The sequence below is a fragment of the Manihot esculenta genome, chromosome 2, assembly GCF_001659605.2.
Source record: "Manihot esculenta cultivar AM560-2 chromosome 2, M.esculenta_v8, whole genome shotgun sequence".
NCBI lineage: Eukaryota > Viridiplantae > Streptophyta > Magnoliopsida > Malpighiales > Euphorbiaceae > Manihot > Manihot esculenta.
The window spans coordinates 27,916,221-27,942,070 of NC_035162.2; the positions used below are offsets into that span (position 1 = coordinate 27,916,221).

General features: G+C 31.2%; 2 protein-coding genes across 6 annotated transcripts; one reads left to right on the plus strand and one right to left on the minus strand.

Annotated features, from left to right (window-relative positions):
* Window positions 1–706: 706 nt before the first annotated feature.
* On the plus strand, window positions 707–15,156 carry LOC110609217 (peptidyl-prolyl cis-trans isomerase FKBP43). Of its 5 annotated transcripts, none has more exons than XM_021748647.2 (11): window positions 707–878; window positions 1,062–1,291; window positions 3,041–3,180; window positions 4,223–4,568; window positions 5,494–5,742; window positions 11,431–11,646; window positions 11,818–12,024; window positions 12,178–12,390; window positions 12,837–13,090; window positions 14,847–14,888; window positions 14,973–15,156. In XM_021748647.2, the coding sequence occupies exons 1-9, from the start codon at window positions 792–794 to the stop codon at window positions 13,030–13,032; spliced, it is 1,884 nt and encodes a 627-aa protein (XP_021604339.1). In that variant the 5' UTR covers window positions 707–791; the 3' UTR covers window positions 13,033–13,090; window positions 14,847–14,888; window positions 14,973–15,156. The 5 variants fall into 5 exon arrangements, with proteins under 5 accessions (XP_021604339.1, XP_021604340.1, XP_021604341.1 ...); XM_021748648.2 differs by having other exon boundaries at window positions 12,181–12,390; XM_021748649.2 differs by lacking the exon at window positions 11,818–12,024.
* Window positions 15,157–16,061: 905 nt separating this feature from the next.
* LOC110608638 (abietadienol/abietadienal oxidase) lies at window positions 16,062–22,545 on the minus strand. Its single transcript, XM_021747911.2, has 8 exons — window positions 21,960–22,545; window positions 21,671–21,820; window positions 20,333–20,575; window positions 17,909–17,995; window positions 17,575–17,653; window positions 17,259–17,380; window positions 16,610–16,737; window positions 16,062–16,240 (listed from the first exon to the last, which is right to left on the minus strand). The coding sequence occupies exons 1-8, from the start codon at window positions 22,485–22,487 to the stop codon at window positions 16,117–16,119; spliced, it is 1,461 nt and encodes a 486-aa protein (XP_021603603.1). The 5' UTR covers window positions 22,488–22,545; the 3' UTR covers window positions 16,062–16,116.
* Window positions 22,546–25,850: the final 3,305 nt, after the last annotated feature.

A 25,850-nucleotide genomic window follows, 5' to 3' on the forward strand; every position in this document is an offset into this window, starting at 1 on the left:
TATATAATTAAAATTAATTAAAAAAATATCATAATATAAAATTAAGAAAATATAATGCTTTCAATCAATTTATTATTATAAATACAATATTCATAGTAAAATACACAACTTTTATTTATATAATAATACATCATATGAATGAAGATATTATGTATATAATTTATTTTAAAAAAATATTATAGTACAATTATAAATAGATGATAAATAAATTAAATAATGTATTAATAATTAATTTTATCTTAATGTAATAAAACTTTAAAATTAATAATTTTGTATTTTTATTTTACATAAAACATTGTTGAATCATTTATAATTTGAAAGATAGGACTATTTTATTATTATTATTAATTGATTTTTTACAAGTATTTTATTTTTAATATAATAAAATATCATTATCCATAAAGTTTTACTCTTATTAAAACAATAGTTTATTTTGATATATCTTTTTAACAGTATTAGAATTTTCATTACCATAAATTAAAATTATTATGTTTAAATTATTTTAATGTAATTTTAAAATAAGGTACATTTTAATTAATTAAGATAAATTATAAAAATATAATATTAAAACTGTTTTTAATTTTAATTAATAAATTGACTGTAAAATTTATAAATATATTTTTTAATTAATGAAATAAAAATATAAAGAAATTTTAATGTCATTTTAAAATTGTAAAGATAATTTAATTAATTAGAGGAACGCGTGACATACTAGCGCTGGGGGTTTAAGGGCTGCTCGCTGATAGGGTTTATCAGTTTGAAGACGAATCGCTTACTGCTCCTTCCGAGCAATGGCTTTCTGGGGAGCGGAAGTGAAAGCCGGAAAGCCATTCACCCATAAACCTGATGATGCAAGAGGAAGACTTCACATCTCACAGGTAATATTTCACTCGATAAGTTTTTTATGATCCCTTTTGTTGTCTATTTCTTCTATTTTCGTTACTGAGAAAATTCTTTGATGTTTTCCATCTGGTTTCTGCTATCTAAGCTGAAATTAGCAATTCTAAGCTGAATTTGAGGGTTTGATTCGTGGTTGATGATTGTTTTTATGGTTGGCTCAGGCAACTTTAGGGATTGGTACCGGGACGAAGAAGAGTGTGGTTCAGTGCAACGTAGGGAAAAGGAGCCCTGTTTTTCTTTGCTCTTTGTTTCCTCAGCAGTCGGAGTCATGTCAACTAAATTTGGAATTCGAGGAGGCTGATGAGGTTGTGTTCTCAGTTATTGGCCCCATAAGTGTTCATCTCACTGGTTACTATGTGGGTGGGAGTAGGCACTACAAACAGGATGAGTCGTATCCTTGTGTATATTGCACACATGCACACACATTCTTTAGGTTACAAAAGAAGCTAAACCACAAGCCTAAACAACACAACTATGAGGTTGAGCAACTTTACAAGTGTCATGGATAAGCCACTTGATGGATGCATGGCACTTGCAAAATAACAGGGCCGAAGTTTCTACATTTGTCTATGCAGTATTCAATGACCTCTGATACATCAACACACACCTTCAGTGAGGGTATGTAGCATCTAGACACTTGCCTCCTGACAAATGTGGACACATCAACTTGTGTCCAATTATTAAAAAAATAGATAAAAGAAAGAAAGAAAAGAACTTTCCAATTTTCTTATCATAAGAGTATATATGTTTAATTTTCAATATTTGAGTAGGACTCTTGCTATAAGCCTTCACTATAAATAAGGCCAGTGTATCTTGAATAAATTGAGTAGATTAATAACAAATACATTGAGATTTAAGATACTCTCATAAGGAGTCTAAGGTATTAAGAGCTCCTTCTAATGAGTTTCTTCTTTATTAATCATCCCATGACGCATTCCATGATCTGGAACCATAACAATTTGGTATCAGAGTCCATCGTCTTGGGTGATCCAACAAATTTAGAAGAGAAGCTGAATTCTTTCGTGCAATGATTCAATGCACAATTGAATGACTTGGCTCAACAAAATTTTGTACTAGTTTGAACTTTCATTAAGGGGGTGAATTGGAACCAAGATAGGACGAGTAGTAGGGAGAAAAATGTTGGTCAACAAGCTATTTGAGAGGACAGAAGGACATGTGGTGCCCCATTATGCCAAACTTGACTTGCCATCTATGATTGCACAAATGATCCATTGTTATTGTACATTACTAGATCTACAAGAATGGGGTAATAAATCATGCTTTAAAAGAACGTGATGTAGTATTGAGTGAAATCCATATATACTTATAGCAACCATAGACACACATGAAAGAATATTATGATAAAGGGCATAAAGTTGTGGCCATTGATCTAGGTATCTGGGTTTGGAAAGTATTAGTCAGTTGACAAGACTGTCCTAAATCCGAATTTACATTGGACTCTATTTCCTATTTTCTAGCTACATATCCTACCTTTGAACTTAAGGACAACCTCCTTCTCTAGGAGAGGAGTTATTGTCATATCTAGTAGTTTTTTTTATCAGATTTTTGATTATTTTATATTATTATTTTTTTTCATTATCTTAACCTAATAGTTTTTCATCTAATGGTTGCTTGTATTAGACTTCTACTTTGATTAGAAGTACTAGAACATCGACTTTATAAGGGCTTTATTTTTATTCAATAAAACAAGCAGATAAATTACTAACATAGTTAAGATTGAAGACTCTCTCGTTAACGAGTTTGAGGTATAAGAGCTCACTCCAATGAGTTCCCTTACTATCTATTGTCGCGATGAGATCCGTGACCCGGATTGTAACAATTTTACTTTAGTCAGAAAGCTACACACAAATACACACGCTATGCTCTTGAATTTTTTAATAATTATCCTTGTTAGTGGCCGTGTAATGTAGATAGAAACCTGACCATCTCTACTTTTTGACTTCTTATTTTTCCTTTCTGCAAATTTATTAAGGTTGCTGTTCTAACTTGTATTTCAGATTATATATTTGTTTTATTCCTGTATAAAAGTACTTATTTTTCTTTTTTATTTTCTAAAATTTATTTACTTGAATTTTGCCACCTTTATTTTCTTTGTTTCTCCTTGACTATAACAATTTAGAGAATCATATGGAGAAGATATTGCAGATACAGAGACAGAACGATCTACTGATGGTAGTGGTGAGGATGAGTACGAAGATAGTTTTATTGATGATGGTGATCAAGAGGTGACCCCATCTTCTCCTGTTTCTAATGATGGAGGTATGGGTTTAAAATTCACATCTTTATTATTTTTGATTAATATATATATTTTTGAATCTTTAGTGAATCAAACAGTCATATGCTTTCCATGGCCTGTTGCATAAAGTACGTTTAATGTATTTATTATCTTTCAAGCAGATGCTTAGCAACATCAATATTCAGTACAGTCCTTTTTCTGATCTACTTTGTTTAAATATTTACTGCCAATGTCAGAAACATATGTGTTGGTGTTAAAAAATATAAAATGTAATTTTTCAGAAGTACCTTGGAAACTTTGGTCAGACTGTCTACTGAGACACTTATATAATTCAACCACTGCATAAGGGAGCTCTACTTAAATGTCTTTCAGGTCTGTATGGAAGTAGAATTATGGCATGTTTTGGTTCTTTGAAAATTTGATTTAAATGCAAGTCTCAGAATAGGATTTTGTTTCTTGTTTAATTCACAAGAAAGCCAACATTTTTTTTATATTTTTATTTTTGAGTGACTTGAATACATATTGAAATATTATCTAATTACGTTTGATTTTAATATTATCTTTATATTATATTTGGTTTTTCTAAAATGAACTTGGAGTTTCCAAGATGAACCGAACATGCCCTTAGGCTAGCATGTTTCAATGTTCATACTGTTAGTAGTTTTTGCATGTATAATCTTTATATAGGTGTGTGTATGGTGAAATTGGGTTGTGAAATCAAGATGTAGCACAAATGCAACCGAGCCAAAGTAATATACCTTTTCATTTTAATCACATTAGAATGCATCTTCTCAATTTATGATGCTTCCTTGTTTATCTGGATTCATAGACTCAACCTCATCAGTAAATTATCTTCTGCTGTGCATGTTGAATGCTCCTCATTTTCTTTGATTTCTATTATCAGCTGTTCAGCAGAATCAGAACTGCTGCATGTTAAGAAGCATAAGGGTGAAATCATCTTTCTTTTTCCTAAAAGATTGATATTTGTTCATAAATATATTTTTTTGACTGGTTTGTGCACTTTTTTCTTTTGATGCTCAAAGTTTTGGTCCTTTATGTTATCAGTGGCTGAGGAGATATTGCATATGAGGAAACCTAAGAATGAGAAGGCCAAGCATAGACGACTTAGGAAAAAGTACCAGCTGAGTCCGTCTGATGATGAGTACACTTCTCAGCAATATACTTTTGCCAATGGTGCTACTTATATACCAGCATTGGACAGTGAAACTGATGACGTGTTGGCAATTTCATCCATCTATAAATCTACTGAAAGGAATAGAAGCCCAGAAGCGAAAGAAAATGCTGAGAAAGTAAGAGGTCAGAAAATTAATGAGATGAAAGATGACGATAATTGTGCCCCAGTGGAAGAACAAAAAGCAAATGCTGTTGTTGTAGATAGCGAGTTCAGAAGGTACAGTATAACTGGATGTTGATAATGTTGCAAAATCTTTTCTCATTTATACATTTCGTTAATCATGATATGATAAATAGAATGCATTCAAGGTTTTTTCCCTACTATTTAATTAAAGAAATTCATATGTAAAAACTTTTTGAAAATGTTATCCTAAATGCTTCTCCATTTATGTTTATGGCAATTTAAAAGGATTGGGAAGTAGTTTAATAAGTTGGCATGATAATGTCAAGTAAGGCTCTATTTTTTTTTGTCTTTGGAGAAAATTATTTTTTTTTTGTTTTTTTTTTGGTTGCCTAAAGAAGTAGAAACTATTTTTTGGCATTTGGAGTAATATTGATGGATATTAGTATTCTTTTAGTTATAAGAATATGAAAATGTTAGACCTGCAACAACTTGATAATTTTCTACTTATAGTAGAGTATGAGAAAAATACTAAATTGCGATTGTCACTAGTGGTTGGCTATGTGGAACTATGGATGATCAACGGTTCTTAGTAGACTAATGAATATGCGTCTTTATTGTTCTTGTATGGGTTTTTTCTCTTTCAATGTGTTTAAAAAGTGAAAAATGACTTCCTATCTTTAAAATAGGTGAAGAATTTTCTGTGAATATGGCTTACTTTCTCTTTGACACAAAATATTTTTAGTTACCTATTTTCCTAGGCACCTCAAATACCAAAATACATGGAGGATGATATTTGCAAAAAAATATTTTATGTGAAACTATTGGAGCCTAATTTGTTTGGATTTTTTAAAAATTTTTTATATACATCGATATGCTATTAAGATCTATCGAACAAGGGTAGGGATTATGATGTGATCTTCACTGTAATGTTCTTAATGGAGTATTCATCATATTAGCGAGCATTTATTTCTTGCCATTACCTATGCTTGCACTTGACTTGGTCGATTTACTTGTGCAGGCAGCCTGATCAACATGAATCTAACTTGCCTTCCGCTCATGTGAGCTCCGCGAATGATGTGAAGCCAAAGAAGAAAAGGAAGAAGCAATCCAAAGAGGAGAAACAACTTAAAACTAGAAATAAAGATGACTTTTTCTTTGGTGCAATCCTTAAATGGGATAAAGACCAACAAAGTGAGACACAAGCTGACAAACTAAGTCAAGATATGGCTGTAGCAAATGAAGAAGACCAGAGGACTTCAAATGAGAAGTGAGTTTGTTTCATCTTATAAATCCTGCTTTGTAGACCAATAGGTTGGAAGATCTTTAGGGTAATTTGTAATAAGATCTCTGAGATTTAACAAGATCCACATTTTAGTCTCTACCATTTTAATAATAAATAATGTAGTCCCTATGGTTTCATTCTGATAACAAAATAGTCTTTTTATTAAAATTCATTATTAGACTATAACAGTTTAGTCATTTGAATTTCACTTTTTATAACTTTTTAGTCATTTAATTTTAATAATTTGGTACATTTTAGTTCTTATGGCTTTAATATTTGTAATAATTTAGTCCCTTTTATTTGAGTTGACTTCTTTGATTAACAGTTGACTAATGATAAATTTAATAGGACTATTTTATTAATAAAATAAAAACTTAGGGACTAACTTATTTACTATTAAAAAAGCAGGGACTAAGGACTATTAAATTACCATAATCTTTAATGTTAGTGCCACAATCTTTTTACATATTATAGGAAGAAAAGAAGAAATGTTATTGAAGGTTAAAAGTAATTAGTTTTGGGAGGGAAGCATACGGATAGTTTGGGTATTACTTTCATAAAACTGTTATGAATTGTTTATAGAAACAAAATATATAGGGGTAGCACACGAGTAGAAAGGTATTCAGATTAATTAATACAAAATTCTCCTTCTACTCTTCTCAATTCTCTTATTTTCGGACTACTTTTATTTATTCTCTCTCTCAACTCTCTTGGTACTGTTTGGCAATCTGCCACAATACAATTGGTATTAGAGCTTGCTACGAAGTGGGTCTTGCTGTCATATTGTTTCATTAGCTTCGCAATATGACAAGGTTTATGGTGGTGGGTGCCAACTCTGTGAGGTTGGATGAATTTGAAGAACAATTGCAAGCCATACAGGAAGAGTCCAGGAGGAATTTGCAAGTGATGTGGGAAGAGATGAGGCAAAGTGCGGTGGAAACTAAGAATGCAATTATGGAAGAACTTCGATCCTTTGTATCTGGGATAATGAATGATAAGAGCAGGGGAGTAGCTAATGGAGAAAGCATGACTCATGGTGCCATTTTGGCTAGAGGGATAAAAGGGATCTTGCCAACACCAAAGGACAAAGGAACTCTGAAACCAGGATCAAGTTCTGGTTCTGGACATACTTTAGGAGCAGTATTTGGATCCCCGTTAGATCTTGAAAGTATGCATAATTATCTCCCAAAAATTGAGTTAATTACTTTTGATGGGAGAGAACCTAGAGTATGGGTAAGGAAGTGTGTCAAATACTTTGAGGTTTACAAAGTTCCTAGTGAAGAGAAAGTAGGAATTGCTAGTATAATAAATACAACTGATGCTTGGTAACATAACTAGATTAAGGGTAGGGGCCCTCATTCTTGGGATGATTTTGAAAGGGAGTTGTGTAGTAGGTTTGGGGATCAAAGGTTAGAGGATATTGTGGAGGAGTTCATGAAAATGAGACAAGAAGGGAGTATAGAGGATTATCAAGATAGATTTGAGGATCCGGGGATTAGAATGGAGAGAGTGATGCCTCATTTGGGGGAGGATTATTTTCTTGGTGGGTTTATTGGGGGTTTAAGGGATGAAATCAGACCCATGGTTAGAGTGCTAATATCCACGTATCTCTCTCATGCTTTTGAGATTGCTAGATTTCAAGAGCAGCTCTTGGGATATTCAAAAAGACCTCCCTACTCCTAGAAATCACCTCAACATTATTCTAAGCAAAACACCTACACCTAAAATTTCTCTTCCTAAAAAACTAACCAAACACCAGTGAATTACCCTTATCCACCAAAATCTCCTAACCAAGACACTGGCAATAGTCCAAAAATAATTTCCGCCACCTCTAAAATTCAGCCAAACAACAACCAGAGCCAAACTTCAAGCAACAACCCTACCCCAGTTAGCCAAACATCCAACAAAACTAATCAATTTCAAGGGGGGTAGAAGAGAACTATCTAAACTTATCCCACAACTCTCAAACTCACCTTGCAGGCTTGCAATTATTGCTGGAACAGTACCAAGCTATTTTTCAGCCACCTTCCAGTCTTCCACCTTTTTGAAACCATACTTACTCTATTCCTTTACAATCAAACAACTAGCCTTTTACTATAAGACCCTATAGATACATACATAACCAGAAAAATGAGATTGAAAAGCCTGTCACAAAAATGCTAGACAACCCCCTAATTCAACCCAATTCCAACCCATTTTTCTCACTGTTTTATTAGTCAAGAAGAAGGATGGATTATGGAGGTTGTGTGGATTATAGGAAATTAAACAGCCTTACTATTAAGAACAAATTTCCTGTACCTATTATAGATGACCTACTTGATGAGTTACATGGAGCCAAGGTCTTTCCAAGATAGATCTCAAGACAGGATACAACCAAATGAGGATGGATCCACCAGCCTTACCTCATAAAATTTGTCCTAGTATTCTTTGATGATATACTAGGTTATAGAACAGATTGGGAGCACCATTTGCAGCACCTAGCTGTTGCTTTTGAAACGTTCCAAAAGCAGCAATTATTTGCTAACAAGAAGTGTTTATTTGGGAGGGCTGAAATTGATTACTTGGGGCATATAATTTCTGGGGCAAGAGTTGCTACTGATACAGGTGATGAGATCTTGGCCTGTGCCTCAATCAGTGAAGGAACTTGGGAGTTTACTTGGTTTGACTGGTTATTATAGAAAGTTTGTGCAGCACTATGGTCTTATCAGTAGGCCTTTGACTAACTTATTAAAGAGATGCTCTTCAGTGGAATGAAGAGGCGCAAATTGCTTTTGAAACTCTCACTGAAGCAATGAACAAAACACTAGTTTTATCATTGCCGGATTTTAGCCAATCTTTTTTTGGTGGAGACGGATGCAAGCAATGCTGGAATGGGGCTATCCTACAATAAAATGGGCATTCTATTGCCTATATTTCTAAGGCATTTGGTTCTAAGAATTAGGAGCTATCGGTTTATGAATGGAAATTGCTGGCCATCACTTTTGTTGTACAGAAACGGAGACATTATTTTGAACAGGGTCCCTTTTATATCAAGACTGATCATGAGAGCATTAAGCACTTGTTGGAACAAGGTTGCACCTAAACTTGCAGTTGAAGGGGTTGAAAATAAAGTAGTTGATGCCCTTTCAAGAAGACCTGTGAATGCTGCATGCTTGGGTGTTCAAGGAACTTGTATTATTGCCTGTTTGGATGACTTCTTTGGTGGATAGTTATGAAGGGGATGAGCATGCTACTGCCTTATTTTCTCAGCTGGCTATCAATAGCACAACTCATGAAGGTTATGCTATCAAGAAAGGGCTTCTTTATTACAAGGATAGGCTGTACGTGAATTGTGGAGGCAAATTGTGATTACATCTATTAGCCTTATATCATTTCTCCATTCTAGGAGGGCCTTCTGGTATTCAAGCTACTTATCTAAAACTTAAGAGGTATTTCTACTAGCTGGGAATGTTTAAAGTAGTACTTGAATGGGTTAAACAATGTGATAATTGTGCAAGATGTAAGCTAGAGCACTGTGCCAATCCTGGGATGTTGCAACCATTATCTATACCTTCACAATATTGGCAGCACATAAACATGGATTTCGTAGAGCAACTACCTAAACCAGGGGGGTAAGATACCATTTTGGTGGTAATTTACAGATTCTCTAAATATGCTCATTTCCTTCCCTTGGCTCATCCTTTTTTTGCTATTAATGTTTCTAAAGTCTTTGTTGATTCTGTGGTTAAATTACATGGAATACCACTGTCCATAGACCCTGACCGAGACAAAATTTTTACTAGCTTATTCTGGAAGGAACTTTTTAAGTTGTTGGGTACTTCTCTTTGCTATAGTTTAGCTTATCATCCCCAGAGTGATGGTCAAGCTGAAAGACTCAACCAATGTTTGGAAGGATATCTAAAGAGTATGGCTTTCGCAACCCCCTTTAAATGGAGCAAATGACTTCCTTTGGGTGAATGGTGGTACAACACTACTCATCATAGTGCCAATGGAATGTCACTCATTGAAGCCTTATATGGGCAACCTCTAGCTCCTTTGGCCTTATTATAGACAGGAGAGACCTCAGTGGCATCTGTTACAGATCTTTTTACCAAGAGACAGGCAATGACTCAATTGCTGAAGGAGAATTTACAGGCTGCACAGTTGTGAATGAAACAACAGGCAGAGAAGAAACGATCAGAAAGGGTATTTGCAGTGGGAGATTGGGTGTTCTTGAAGCTGCAGCCTTACAGGCAGACTTCCTTGGCTCCGAGAAGATCTCTCAAGTTTTCAGCCAAGTATTATGGACCTTTTCAGATAATTGCAAAGGTTGGTTCTGCTGCTTACAGTCTACAACTTCCTCCGATATCTGCTATTCACCGAATATTTCATATCTGTCTATTGAAGAAACAACTGGGGACAAGTGTAGCTCCTTTGCAAGAATTACTAGCTATGTCACATTATCAATTTCTGGTTGTTCCCTGAGCAGCTTCTAAAGCAGAGAACTATTCTCAGGAACGGCCAACAAGTGTTACAAGGGTTAATTAAATGGATCAATCTTCCTATTGAAGATTGCCATTGGGAAGACAAGGCCTTCATCTCAGCACAGTTTCCTGATTTTCAACCTTGGGGACAAGAAGGACTTCATGGGAAGAGTATTGTTACATATTGTAGGAAGAAAAGAAGAAATGTTATTGAAGGTTAGAAGTAATTAGTTTTGAAGCATAAGGATAGTTTGGGTATTACTTTCATAAAGTTGTTATGACAACCGGTAGTTTGTTCCACAGCTATATTACTGTTATAGAAAAAGAATATATAGGGGTAGCACACACGGGTAGAGAGGTATTCAGATTAATCAATACAAAATTCTCCTTGTGTTCCTCTCAATTCTCTTATTCTTGGGCTACTTCTCTTATTTCTCCTCTCTCTCAACTCTCTTGGTACTGTTTGGCAATCTGCCACAGTACATCTTTTCTTGGACTAAGGGCTATAAGGGAAATCTCGCTAGTCATAAAATCTTCTCATAACCATGGAAACCCTGTTTAGATTATGAGTCATATTCAGAGAAGGTACGGTGAAGCCTGCTGTTGTACAACACGATAGTGTTAGTCTAAGATGGTCGAACTATATGGGCTTAGGAAAAGGCACTTGTAACCTTTTCCTTCATATGAGAAGTAGAAGATGGCACTTTTATGGACACACACAATTGCTGACCTTCATAAAATTCCTTGTCTTATCATTATTATTATTATTATTTTCTCTTTCTTTGGTTGTTCTCTAATCTATTTATGTTTGGTAATTTCAGCAAAATCTTATAAATTCTACCATTCGCTGCCTTAGAATTTGATAGAAAATGGCCACAACAAAATTGTCCAAAGCTATTTGTCCTTGGGAATATAATTTTCTTCTCAATGAAATGCCTTTTGAGCTCAAGAAGCCATAAGGCCAATACTATAAATTTTGTCACTTTTAAGAAAGGCCTCTATCCACTAACTCCTTGTAAAGATCTCACAGAAGCTACAATTATCTTCATCTCTCTACCTTCTTCACAAAACAATCCATCGATCTCAACAATGTTATTTTGCAATGAAGATTATTAAACCTAATTAAAAAAAGAATTTGGTGATGCATATTTCTTTGCTCCAAATTCCCAGTTCCATTATCTGTATCTCATTACTTGTTATTATCATGTAGAGGATATGTCTTACCACCACCTTCCGTTGAATTGGCTCATGGAATTGCTTCAGAATCCAAGAAAAAGAAGAAAAAACAGGCGAAGGAGGAAAAAGGTCTTCAAGATGGGAATCCTCTCCATGGCAATGTGAATAAAGATGATAAGGCTAAGGCTGAGAATAGAGAGAAATATATCCTGATGAAAAATGAAGAAAATCAGAAGAAAGAAAATGATGAGTTAGTATTTGTTGCTATTTATCTGCTTTTTCTACGTAAACTAAGACATATGTTTCTCATCTTTTGTCTCTCTACCTTCCTCATAAAACCTATCTATCTCAATAATGTTTATTTTAATGAAAAAAAAAAAGTAATTGCATCCATCTTCACATTTTATTTATTCTCATGCAGGAGAATCTCATTACCTTCCATTGAATTGGTTCATGTAAATGCTGCAAAGTCCAGAAAGAAAAAGAAACAACAGGCAAAGGAGGGGAAAGTTCTTGAAGCGGGGAATCCTTTCTGTGGCAATCTTAACAGAGATGAGGCTAATGGTGAAAACATAGAGCAAGATTTCTTGTTAAAAAATGAAGAACATCAGAAGAAAGAAAATGATGAGTTAGTATTGTTGGTTTTAGCTGCTTGTTTTATGTAAACTAAAACATATATTTGTCGTTTTCAGCATTTTTGCTCTTCTCTTTAAAGCTTTTAAGACAAGAATGTCTTTCCTTTACAAATTTTTTTATTTTCTTGATCTTGTATTTTCAATAGCAGGAAGGATATCTTGCCAGGGAATTCCCAATTTCCCTCCAATCAGTTGGGCACTGAAAATGGTTTAAAGCCAAAGAGAAAAAGAAAAGACAAGACCCTTGAAGCAAGTGGTAAGCAAACCAATGTCATCAAAGGGGATCTACCCATTCAAGAAGAGTTGAAGTCTAATTGTATCGAATGCAATGGATCCCAGCAAGACGAGCAAAACCAGAGGCAAGCAAATAACATAGGAGCGTTCTTGTGTTGTTTTGAACTTTTCTGATGATAGTTTTTGTGAATCCTTATAATATCAGGAATTCAATGTGTACGACTTTGTTATGCATATTATAAGTTTTGATCTCGGCCCAAATTTCATGGTTTAAACTTTAATATAATAGAATAACAAAAGAATATGGGAATTATAAGCACCAACAACTTTTGGTAGGGCATTTTCTTGGTTTTGTAGGAGAATATTAATAGGATAATAAAATAATACAGGTATCGCATTTAAAAGCTGATTAGAATCCCAAAGAGTGTGATTCATAGTTCCTCTACCTTTGTTTTCCCATTGATGATATTGGAAATGAATAACGCATGCATTGCTCGACTGAGTATACTATGATCTCTTCTTTTTTTTTTTCTCCCTAATAATATAGAGAATTTCTGTCTGATATGTACAGGGTTTTTGACAATAATGTTGACCAATCTGCTAATGAAAATGACTCTCGGAAGAGAAAGAAGAAGAGAAAGAACGTAATTCTGGAGAATAGGGACGCATTGAATATGGAAGAAGCAAAGGACAGAGCTATTGTGGACACTAATGGCAACAATGGAAATGAGAAGCCATCTCAGCTTAGGTCCTACCAAATTGATTAGTTATAGCGGAGGTGGAAATGGGGAAAATGGATGGCAAAATAGCTGCACCTGGTAAAAGGTAGCTTTCTACCACATCTTACTCCTACAATTGTATAACAGTCAAAAGTGGCATAATGTCTAAACTATATAACAAAGAGTGGTACCTTTGTTAAATGGTTAAATAATTAAATTATTTTTGTATTCTAATTTTGACCATTATAGCCAACTGGATACAATTACAATCAAGTTCTCAAATTAGGAGAAAACTGCTAAAATTAAAAATCTATGATATAATTGAATCGTGTGAAAGGCTTTGTGTGGCCATTTGACATTTATAATGCATTCTCTAATTATTATGTGTAACATCTGTCGCTAGCATAGACATGTACATGTCTCCAGCGGAGAGAATTAAGGTTCTGCCATTAGGAAAGAAGCCCTTTGTTTCACTGGTCAGTTACTTCATGAAGGACAGACGTCAAATATTAGAAGCAAACCTGAGAAATAAAAAGATTAACCAGCCTCATAAGCTTGCTTACCAATAATTACAGTCATTGTTGGGTGGTATTTTTTAATGACCTTTTATCTGCAATGCTTATTTAGGGAATAAAACAGGGGAGTTCAAAAAGTTGAAGTCAATCGTAGGATGGATTGTCTTCAGCCTGCAATTTATTTTTTCTGATCTTTATTTTAATGTTGGAAAATTAGATGTTTGAGTTGAAATGAAGAAAAATTAGTGGGTTAGAAAATTCATTTGAGTGGCAAATGAGATGTTGATAGAGTAATCTTCTCTATAAGGCAGGCAGAAAATTCAGATTTGTATTGGAAATTTGGGAAGGTAATTGCGTGTTGTTGTTCATTGAAGGGGTCACTTGCAGGGGAGAAAAATGGGTTAAGTAGCAGAGCTGCTGAGGTAGCTTATGATATAGAGCATATTATGGGAGCCAAGGACCTTTTCTTTAGGAAAGAAAATAGATCGTGTGCTGATCCAATTGTTGTGTTTGTAAGCATTGGCTTTCTCACATTTGAGCTTGAATCAACTAAACTTCTTTTAGTTTGCTAACGATCAAATTATAATGCTTATTGTCTTGATTTGAAAAGATCAGGGTTTTGCATCAGTAAATTCATTTGTCTCTATAGATTATAGAATCTTTAAATATGATAATCTTTTTAATTTTTTGGTGCTTTGCAAATTGTTGTGATGGTGGCTGTCAGAGTTTGACACTGACCTCCTGCACTATAATGCGGGCATTTGATCCCTATTGGAAGTGGATATTTTGTTTTAATTTTTTTTTCGTAATTCATTAAATATTATGGATACTAGAGCAATTCACCGAGTACTATGGACAGTAGATTTTAACATAATCAATTATTGTAAATTATGCATTAGTTTAGTCAAAGGGATTATCTGGAGTCCTTGATGAAATTTTGACGTTTACAGTGAAGATTTCAGGGTCAAATACTATTATGATAGCTAACGGTTGGACAAAAAGGGAAAAATGTATTAGTTTCTTTTGTTAGGATTTGTGAACGAATGTAGAAATAGTTTGATTTGATTGGTTTTGAGAAGAAGACAAGGGGAGTCAAAAGGGTGCTGTGAGCAGTTCCCTAGATAATAGATACTGCAGGAGCAGAGGAAAGGAAAAGAGATAAGGTTTTTTTTTTTTTTTTTTTTTTCCTTTCTTTCGGGGGGAGGGGAGGAGGGAGATTAGGGGTACCCAAATGAATGTGTTAATAATATATTAATATATTATCTTCATGTGCAAATTATTATATTTTTATTTTATAATTGTGATATCTTAATTTCTTTTATCTTTTAAATCTCTTGCTTCCTATAGGCGGACGAGATGGCTTAGAGACCTGGAATGTTTGTTTTGATGGTAAGCTTATTTGAAGGCCTATTCTCATAATTCTTTCACTCAGGGGAAGTGTTGTCAAATGTTCTGTTTATGTATGATTCTCAGGTTTGTGAGTTGGTGACTAGAAGAGTTATTGTGTCAGTACCATTGCGGTACGTAACAAATCACATTTTTTTGATTCCCCTAGTATTTCTATTTTACTGCAATTCAGAATGAAAATTCAAGCGTAAATGAATGAAATCGTGGACCGTTGGATGAATGGACCTAATTTTGCCTGTTCTCTTTGTTATTCTGTTTGGTTCTCTTGTTTGATGTCTTCTATCTCATTAGTTATGGAGTAGAGGAGACTTTTAAAAACGTCTCCCTAGAGTCATTGCTGGCGTCAGGTTTTATGAAGCGGCCGATACGTTACAGGTTTTGGGTTTGCAGCCGTAATGGTATTTTTATCATTTTCCACACTTTCCAGTAGCTTCAAAGTTAATATTTTTTAAAATTCTCTTTTCTTTCCCTTTCAAAGTTAAATCTTTCTAGCATATTTTTCACAAGCATTGGCGGAGGGAGAGGGGTTAATAGGTCTCTGAAATTTTATAAATCTTTTTAGGGGTAATAGTATAATTTTATACCATACCCTAATAAATTTTAAATCTATAAAATATGAATTTAATAGATAATGAGTTATATTATTTATTAAAAATATTTAAAATATAGAAAAAATTTAATATTTCTATGGATAATAAATTAGACTATTAAAATGAAAAAAATTCTGAAAGACCCCACATTTGACATGTAGATAAAATCATTCAAATTGTAAAATTTTGAATGTAAATCTTTTTCCAATTGGTCTATTTGACTTTGATTTTTTAACTTAGTACATATTTTTTCCTTAAAAATTGAATGGAATTAGTGTTTTGTCTCCCAAAGCTGCTTTCTTTGGGTTGGTTTTGGAGATCCACCTGGTGAATAAATGAAAATGATACGTCTTATATTTAAATTTTATAGAATTATGTTAGATGAATATATAAATATTTTGTTGTAAATAAGACATTTACTGACCTTGGATCAACTGAGATTATTTTATTTGCTTTGTGCATTTAAAATACCATGTTTGGAATTGTTCTTGTGAATTTTGATGCAAAGTTCAATGTAGAATCGTAAATGTCTTAGCAGTTTAGGGTGATGAGATAACTTAAAAAAAAAAGGAAAATAAATAGAAATGTTATTTATGTTACAATGAGGTTGAGGTTAAAAGTCAGTTGCATTCTGATGCTCCATTTTCAAAGTGAGATTCTCTCCTCATCAAACCAATTTGAAAGCCATTCACCAGCCGAGCAGAGGGAAAGAATGATAATTTATCTTCTTTAAGCTGTGTCCACCTATTCAAGTACAACCATAAATTGTTGTTATTATTGTCTGATTCTTATAACTTAACCCTTTTTTCTAATAATTTAATTTAATTATCAACTTGTTTTGTAAAAAAACAAATTCTTTAATTTTGTTAAATTTGTATTAGAATAAGTGATCCAACTTATTTTTTTCTATCTTAAAATTAAATGGCTAAAATTATAAGAATTAAATTACAGTAGAAATATTAAATAATATACATAATGTTAAAATAAGTGATTAGTCGTTTTTTAATAAAAAAAATACTGAGACATTGTAATTAAATTTAAAAACTAAAATTAAATTGTTAATTTTGATTAACAGTAGAGAATTGATAAGTTCAGAGAGAGAAAGAGAGAGACCTGTATGTAGTGAGGAAGTAGTGGAGAAAGAGAGCAATTTGGAGGCGAGCTAACTCTGCTCCAGGACAAAACCGACCACCTCCTCCAAAGGGAGAATAGAATTGGCTACTTCTCCAGTTTCTTTTTTCCTTCATTCATTTCCACATAAATTCTTTCAGAATTATTTTATTATTAAAAATCCCCAACTCATTGTCCTATAATTATAATATTAATTTTATATCGTATTAATAGGTTCTTCATTTTTCATTTAAAATTCTGAAATATGATATTTTGCATATCAAAAATTATTATTTAATTTCTAAATTTAATAAAACTAATAATTTAGTTTTTTTTAATTTTAAAAACATATTATCTAGTCTATTTTTAAAAAAAAAAACATAATCTTTATCTTTTTAAATCATTAATTATTTAAAATATCTATTTATTTAAATAATTAATATTGTGGGAAATAATAAAAATGCCATTGTAGTTAATTATTCTTATATAATTTTAAAACATAATTATTCAGTTCCTATAATTTCGATTTTTATAGTTTCAAAATAATAACTAATAGTTTCTATCGTTTTAGAATCACAATTATAAAATGAAATCATTATGATATTTTGATTGTTATTTCAATGAATGAGCAAAACAAAGAGAAAAGAAGAACCTGATATTGTGGGTCCATCCATCTCCATGGGTCGAAATTTAAAGCTCCTTTGTACAAATTTTCGTCCAAATGAACGGCCGAAAGAAATGGAATCACTGCCCGTCCTTTTGGAATCATATACTCTGCCATCAAGCATCTACCTTTCTTTAGATTGAGATTTACAAGATTTCATCATTTTTTTTAATAATTAATTCTATGAAATTGAAATTATCAATGGATTTTAATAGTTTAATAACGAAGAAATTCACAGTGAAATTTTTGAAATATAGTTATTTTTATATTTAAGAAATAAAGAAAAAGTATTTTAAAAAAATACCCTGGTATATAACGTCCTCTTTTGCCACCCTCATTAACCAGATTGCAATTCCCCCAATTCGAAGTGTTTCATCAATAACCTACATGACAAACAAATCAATAAATTTTTTTTAAATAATTCATTTTATTAGGTATAGTCTAAATAGATAATATATCAATAGTGACTTAATATTACTTATAACAATAGAAATTATTTTTTCTTTAAAAAAAAAAACAATAGAAATTAATTTGTTATTTTTAGAAAATTAAATAGCTAATTTTGAAAAGATAATGTACAGTTGAGTATGATTAAATTGTAAACCAAAGAAGAACCAGTTTGGTAGCAAAAGACTTACACACTGAGTGAAAGACATATTTTTGTAGTCTTCCCAAGTAAGGAATTCATTTCCCATAGGGTTCTTCCGGAGCTTATCCTGTTCATCCTGTTCATAAATCTTTGGTTGTAAATCCACTGATAAAGAGATCAATACAATGCTTATATTTAAGAGATTAAAGTATTTATTAGTATAATATTTATATTTAGCAAGAATAGAATTTAATATATTAAACTATTTATAATTTAATTAGAACTGAATTTAATAAAAATATAATTTTAATTTATTAAATTCAAATACAATAAATTTGATTTATTTAATTAGACCAATAAAAATATCAACTTGATCATTTATTTTTTAAATGAAAGGCTAAATATAATAATATATTAAAAACAAATTATATGCAAGCTATTTCCATTTGAAAATTAAAATATTAGAGAGCAACGATCACTATCTATCCCTTAGGTCAGTCACTGCATAGACCTAATTATTACATAAATCATCAATTTTTTATTGTGAATTTATGTTTTTTTTTTTACTATATACTATTTAGTATTTAAAATTTATTAATTTTCCTAATTTGAATTCGAGAAACCGTTTGAAAATTAAAATGTTCATTCTCAAATTTTAAAGACATTTAAGCTCGTTATATCTTGATAAAAAATTCATAGAATCCCGTCTCATCAATGAGAAATGAAATTATATTTTAATTTAATAATTATTTTAATAACAATATTTAATTAATTTATTTATTTATAATTTATGGTAAAATTGATTTGGGAAATGTAATGTTGATAGGATCGAATTGCATGATATAATTTAATATTCACTTTCTATATTATTTCATATTAATCTATTAGATATTTGAATTAAAATTATAATTTTTAAAATTTTTAAATTTATAAAAATCATAATAATTAAATATAAATTAATCATATTATTATTAATATTTTATAAAAAAAAATAAAAAAAATTTCAAATTATAACTAAAATAGACTCAAAATTTTACTAATCGACTATAAATTTGCATAAAACAATAAAATAATAAAATTACTGTTGTTTAACTTTGTTCATTTATAAAAATTTAGAGCATAATGAATTATCAGTAATATATATAATTAATTGTTTTTAATAAAATACTAATAATGCGATTACTTAATTTTTAATTGTTATAATTTTTATAAATTTAATTGTTAAATAAATTAAAATTTTAATTTAAGTGTTTAATGAATTAATCTCAATTAATAAACGAGTGTAATTTAGCCCCAACATCAAGTTTAGTTATCTTAATTTATATGTCACTTTATTTTTTAAAATATAGATGATCTATTAATGTACTAATATGTCTCCATTTAATATTAATTAAAAAATAAAATTTAGTAATTCAACTAATAATATGATAATTTAAATTATTTAATTTTAAAAAACAATAAGAACGAAAGACATATTAAAATGGTAAAAATAAATGTATTTGTTATAAAAGTATTAATATATTTTTAAAAGTTTATATAAAAAAAATAAATATATTTTTATGAGATGGAACCTCATATAACGTAATTTAAAAGAAATAATTAAGTTGATCGATTTTTGTATTGGATTCAAATATTCAATTATTAAATTCATTTGTTGTACTTCATTATTATAGAAAACTGTATTCTGAATGACAAAATGGATTCCACTAATATTAGAAATTATGAAATTATCATTAAAATTATAGTTCTATATATTAATTAGTGGAATTCATGAATTTTAATGGTGGTAATATTGTGGTAAATATTTGGTTGGTTCGGTTTAAAATTAAATTAAATTGAATAAATTAAAAATTAAAAATTTTAGTATTTATGAAAATCAAACGGAATCAATTTTGATTGGAAATTGAATCGAATCAAATCGAATCAGTTTGATTCAATTCGATTCGATTTGATCGATTTCAATTTTTAATAAATTTTTTGTTTTTGACACTTTATTTTTAATATTTTAAAATTTAATTAAATATAATTTAATATTTTTATATTATAAAATAATATATTATTACCACTAATCAGTTCAATTCGATTTTTTTAATTTTTTTCTGATTAAAATCGAATCGAATTGAAATAATTAAAATTTTTAAAATTAAAAATCAAATCAAATCGAACAGAAATAAATAAAAAATTAAATTAAATTTTCAAAATAATTCAATTCGATCGATTTTTTCAATTTAAACCAAATAGCAAATATTGCATTAAATGACACTTAACAAGTGTTTGTCATTTTATCTTATTTAATTGAGGACAAAGTTATGTGAAAATAAACTTAATTATTATTAGATAAAAATTTTACATTTAAAATAATTCAATTATGTACACTTAAATTACTTTGACATAAATTTAGCTTTTACCATTTAATTAAAACATAATTAAAAAAAAAAGAAAATAAGGAGATATTAGTAAGTAGGGTACCTACCAGGAGTTGTTGGAGTGCAGAAGGACAGTGAGACAAGAAATAAACAGCAAAAAGCATAGTCTTCGCAGTGGTTTCATTCCCAGCAAAGAGAAGATTGATAATGAAATCAGCTACTTCTTCATCTCCCAAATTTTCTTCATTCAATATCCTTCCCAACACACCGTTTCCATTTCCAGCTTTGCTTCTACTTCCTCTGTGTTTCTCTATTGTCTTTTTTATCTTCCTTATGATATTTTCTCTTGCCTGCCATTGTCATCAACACACACATACAACTTTGTTAACAAAAGCTTTTAGAATTCAATGAAATAACTCATATATATAGAAAATACTTTGATTAATTAATTTTTACTCTAGTAATTATACGACTACCCCATTTTCTAAAAAAGGTTTCTAAGAAATAATTATATTATTAATTCACTAAGTGGTGAATGCATATAGAGTAATAGATAAGCTGAAAGTTGGAACATGTGGTAATGAATCAAACGGCGCCGTTGAAAGTGGCTTTGGGTTTGATGGAATTGTGCTTGGTCGGCTATCAGCTAGATTTCATGGAGGGCTTATCTGCCATTAGCGGCTCTTCCTCCACTATCCTTTCCTCGTACAAGTAATTTCTTTTGGAGGCAATAAATTGTACGTTGCAGACTATTAGATAAGATGTCAAACAATTATTTGTGATCTATTGCATACCAGTTGTTTGATTGTTTTTCCAAACCAAGTGCCGTTTCTTGTTGAGGAGAGATTGATGGACGTCTTTGATAGGGTCAAACTTTGGTAGTGAGCCAATCCAAGTTTGGTAGAGATAATTGTTGAGTGGAGAGGTTAATGGTGGCGGTGGTAACGGTGGAGACTGGTGGTTGTTGGATGCAACGGTGGGAATAGACAAACGCAGCACAAAGGTCAAGATCAAACATCAACCCATAAAGGGCCTCTTGCCTCGCCCATGCTCATCTGATCACTCTTAACTCGGATGCAAAAAACAAAGTGTGGGCTATTGATAAAACGGTAAATAACAATAAAGTCTCCGTATTTTGATAAAGAGCACTATTTATTAATGCGATTAAAATATATCTTTATTTTGTAAAATTAAAAATCTTTAATATTTTTATAAAAAAACATTATTAAACTTATTTTATATTATTTTTAACCTATTTAAATATCTTAACCAAAAATAAAATAAATTAACTTATTTTTTTTTTCAGAACTAACATTTTATTTGATAAAAGGATTAACAGTGGTAATCTAAGAATCGACTCTAATATCATACTGATAAAATGAATCAAATCTAACTTTGCCTGATAAGAAAATTGAAAGATAAAATAACCCAAGTAATTTACATACCTTCATAGCAGTATGGTAAGTGCAACCAGGCAAGTTGATAGGAATAGACAAACAGCCATCAGCAAAATCAGAGAATAATTGAGCCATCTCAATAATCTCTGATTCAGTTGATACACCCAGCAGTTGATTAACCATTAGATTGATTGCAATCTACAAGGAGAATCAGAATTATATATATATATATATATATATATATATATATATATATAAAGTTAAATTGAATAGTTAGATCATCTCCGGAACTGTAAGTTTTCCGAAACAGATTGAAAGAAAGAAATTAAAGACGAACCTTTCTGCAAACATCTTGAAGAAAAATGATTTGGTTGTCATGGAACTTGAGAGTTTGAAGAATAACCAATTGAATATCATCTAAGAAATGGAATTTGAGCTTATCTAAACGCATGATATTAGAAGCAATCCCATGAAGTTTCCTCTGTCGATCTCCTTGTAGAGTAATCACACCATTTTTACCAACCAAATCACGAAATGATTTTGGGTAACTTGATTCAAACAGTTTGCCTTCATTTTGCATTATAAATCTATTGAAATTTGGGTCTGCAGAAACCACAACCCATCTGCCAAACAAACTGCAAGAGAATATTTTCCCAAATCTATTCACCTGTTGATAAACAAATTCTGGAGGATAAGAACCTGCCACTGCTTTATACCACTGTAAGCTATCACCAATTAAAGGCCAACCTCTCCTTCCTGGTGGGAATTTGTATTTTCTTTCTGGGTTTTTTTTCCTGAGAAAAATTATGTATAATAGTGATGGGATCACAAAAGCCCATGTTATGATCGACAGAATTTCTCTCATCTTCTTCAGGAAACCTTGAGGAAATTATCATAAAAATAAAAAGACTTGGGCTGCTCATCAAACTTGCCATATTTATTCATATATATAGAGAGGGCATGGAAACTTGAGGTCTACATACACCTAAGATATAAAATTATAGTGGATCTATATAAATTAAAAAAAAAACAAATTATGTTGTTTATAGCTTAAGTTCCTATAAATCTAATTTAAGCTAAGATTTTTCTATAGATAATAAGAATATAGAAAGTTTGCGTTTATGTGACAATAAGATATTGCATTAAGTATTTATATCTAAATTTATATATTTTTATGATAAATAATTTAATTAATTTTAATAAAATATTTAATTCAATATAAATCTTTATAATATGTGATAACCGCCTGATGTCAGTCCCGGGCCCTGGTTAGGCCCTTAAGGACAGCCCGCAATTTGGAGGCCTCAAGGCTTCCCGGCCTAGTCCGGCCCATTCCACTCCGCTTCGAGAACAGACTCTTGCTAAACCCGACAGACAGACCGACCCAGCCCATTCGGACTTGAGATCCGACCTCTCCTGGAATTGGCCTTTTTCTCTCCAACCGTGTCATGAGAAGAAAAGACAATAAGCCCGGTCACTTCGCAACGCCGTTCGTCCTCGCGCCGGAGGGCATTAAATGACCGCCTGACACAGAAGGGGTCACCGCATTGTCCGTACGTACTAGCTCATACGGAAGAAAAGGTGGTCCTGTACCCGAAAGGGTGGGGACACGTTACTGAAAAAACAGGATAAAAAGAGAGGAACACCCTTTATCGGAGGAGGCTTTTTCAGAGAACGTATTGTAAACTCTATTTTCTGGATCTCAAATCATTAATATGAGATCTAGTTTATAATAGATATATTCATTTATATATTAATATAGGGAATTGGATAGTTGTCTATCATAGTCTTCGAGAAACGTGGTAGTATTAACTATTACATATGGACTTGGAAAACAAGAAACATTGACCTAAGTATTGGACATTAATTAAACCACGTACACTATTCTTTTTTTATTTACATATTTCATAGTTAATATATGGAAATTTTTTTGTCGGTCTATTCATATATTATGCAATTTATATACTCTCATTATAAGGTACAAGTGGATGGAGATGCAAACATCCAAACAGGTAGGATATTCGTAAAATCGTTGTATTTGAATTTAAACTCAAATAATATTATTAATAATCGAATTTATCACAAATTTAATTACTATTGTTTTAAATAATACGTAAATTCTTTTAATTTTATATATTTTTATTATAAATTTATATAAAAATACATATTTTATTAATAATTTTCATTTTAAAAAATTAATATTTCTAAAAAAATTTACATCCTAATTTTAAATGAAAATATATAAAAAAAATTATAAATATTATTATATTATATTATATATATTATATATATATATATATATATATATATAATAAACAATCAGGATCCAAGTATAGATACTCAAAAGTGAAATAACATGTTATAACTTTCAATAGTACGTAACTTTGTAACCCAAGTTTCTTCTATGGCACAACAATTTGCCGGATCGAAGAGATCTGGTTTTCCAGTTGATATACCAAAAAAGTATAATATTACTGGTCTCTCAGAGTTATTGGCATTCAAACTATAAAATGATTAAATTTTTAACAAGTAAACAATTTTCTGTTGTGGAAGATCAGCCTAAGCCACAACATACTTAAATCAAGTAATAAAATTTTATTTTATGGCTAGGGCTCCTGCAACCTTAACCTGGGATCCCTAGAATTAAGTTTGGAGAGAGAAGAGAAAAGTGCCGTCAATACGGGCTTATAAGAGTAATAGATATAAAATACAAAATAAAACTTACAAGATAAAACTTATTATATTTAATAACACTTGAGAATTTTATAAGATTTCAGAGAATTGTAGAGAGAGAGCTTACAGAAAATGTGAAGATAGAGAAAATAGAGAAAGAGAGGAAATACAGGCGTACCTTCACAAGGGGAGATGCTCCCTTTTTATAGAAAATTTATAAGCTTTTATTATTGAGTCACAAGAGTTTTACTGTTGATTCACGCTGATTTTACTGTTCATGAATAGTGACTTGTCTGCCACTGTTCTGCTTCACGCGGACTTTACTGTTCATGAATAGTGACTTGTCTGCCACTTTTAACTGTTGATAAATAGAACTCTGTCTACCACTTCTTTTACTGTGTTTATTTTTAATATGAGTCTGCAGATGATGAGGATGATGAGGTGTCCCGTTTTTTCTTTCCTTTTCCTTTTCCTTTTTTCTTTATTTTTTCTTTTCTTTTCCTTTTACTTTGTTGGTCTTGCTTTTGATTTTTATGGCTGGAAGAATCCCATAACAGTCATCTTCATTGCAGTCATAACACGAAGATATCATATTTTTACTGGAGAATGACGTACTTAATGACGTTGTCGACTCCGATTCCGAACTTGACTGCTTCTTAATTTTATTTCTACTGGATTTTTTCTTTAGTACCTTTTTACTGGAAGATTATTTTGATGATCCCTTACTACTGGATTTCTCTTCTTGCTTTAATTGCTCAGTTTTTACTATTTCTTCTGAGCCCAATTGATTAAACATTTGCTGGCATATCATTTTATACTCCTCAGGAGTTTTGGCTGGCTTGACATTGGGCTTTTTGGGCCCTAAATGAAGAATCCTCTTGCAAAGCTAGCTTACTTGCATAAGAGACTGTGGGAAACTAAGCCTTTTTAATAATCCAGTTTTTTACAACAATTTCTGTGGTGAAATTTCTAAATGATCCCCACCATTTTACCTTGTGCTTTTTAACTATTACCAGAATATTTAATTCTGTTGTATACTGAAAATCAAAATACCATTGATATACCCAATGAATAAAAAACTGTGTACAGAAATACATTAAAGGGGTATATATTTCTCACTCTGGTGTAGGGGTGAGCAGTATTCGGTTCAAACCAAAAAAACCGACCGAACCGAATTAATTTGAAAATTTAGTTCGATTTTTTATTCATTTCGGTTCGGTTTTTTATTTCAAAAATTTCGGTAATTTTGGTTCGTTTCGGTTTTGATCAGAAAAAATAAAAAAAAACCGAACCGAACCGATTTAGTGATAATAATATGTTATTTTCAATAATATAGAGAAATTAAATTATATTAGCATTAAAATATTTTAATTAAATTTTAAAATATTAAAAACAAAGGGTAAAAAATAAAAAATTTATTAAAAATTGAAACCGATCAAACCGAACTGAATCGAACAGAATCAGACCGGTTCGGTTTGATTTGATTTCTGATCAAAATCGATTCGATTCGATTTTTATAAATACTAAAATTTTGATTTTCGATTTATTCGGTTCG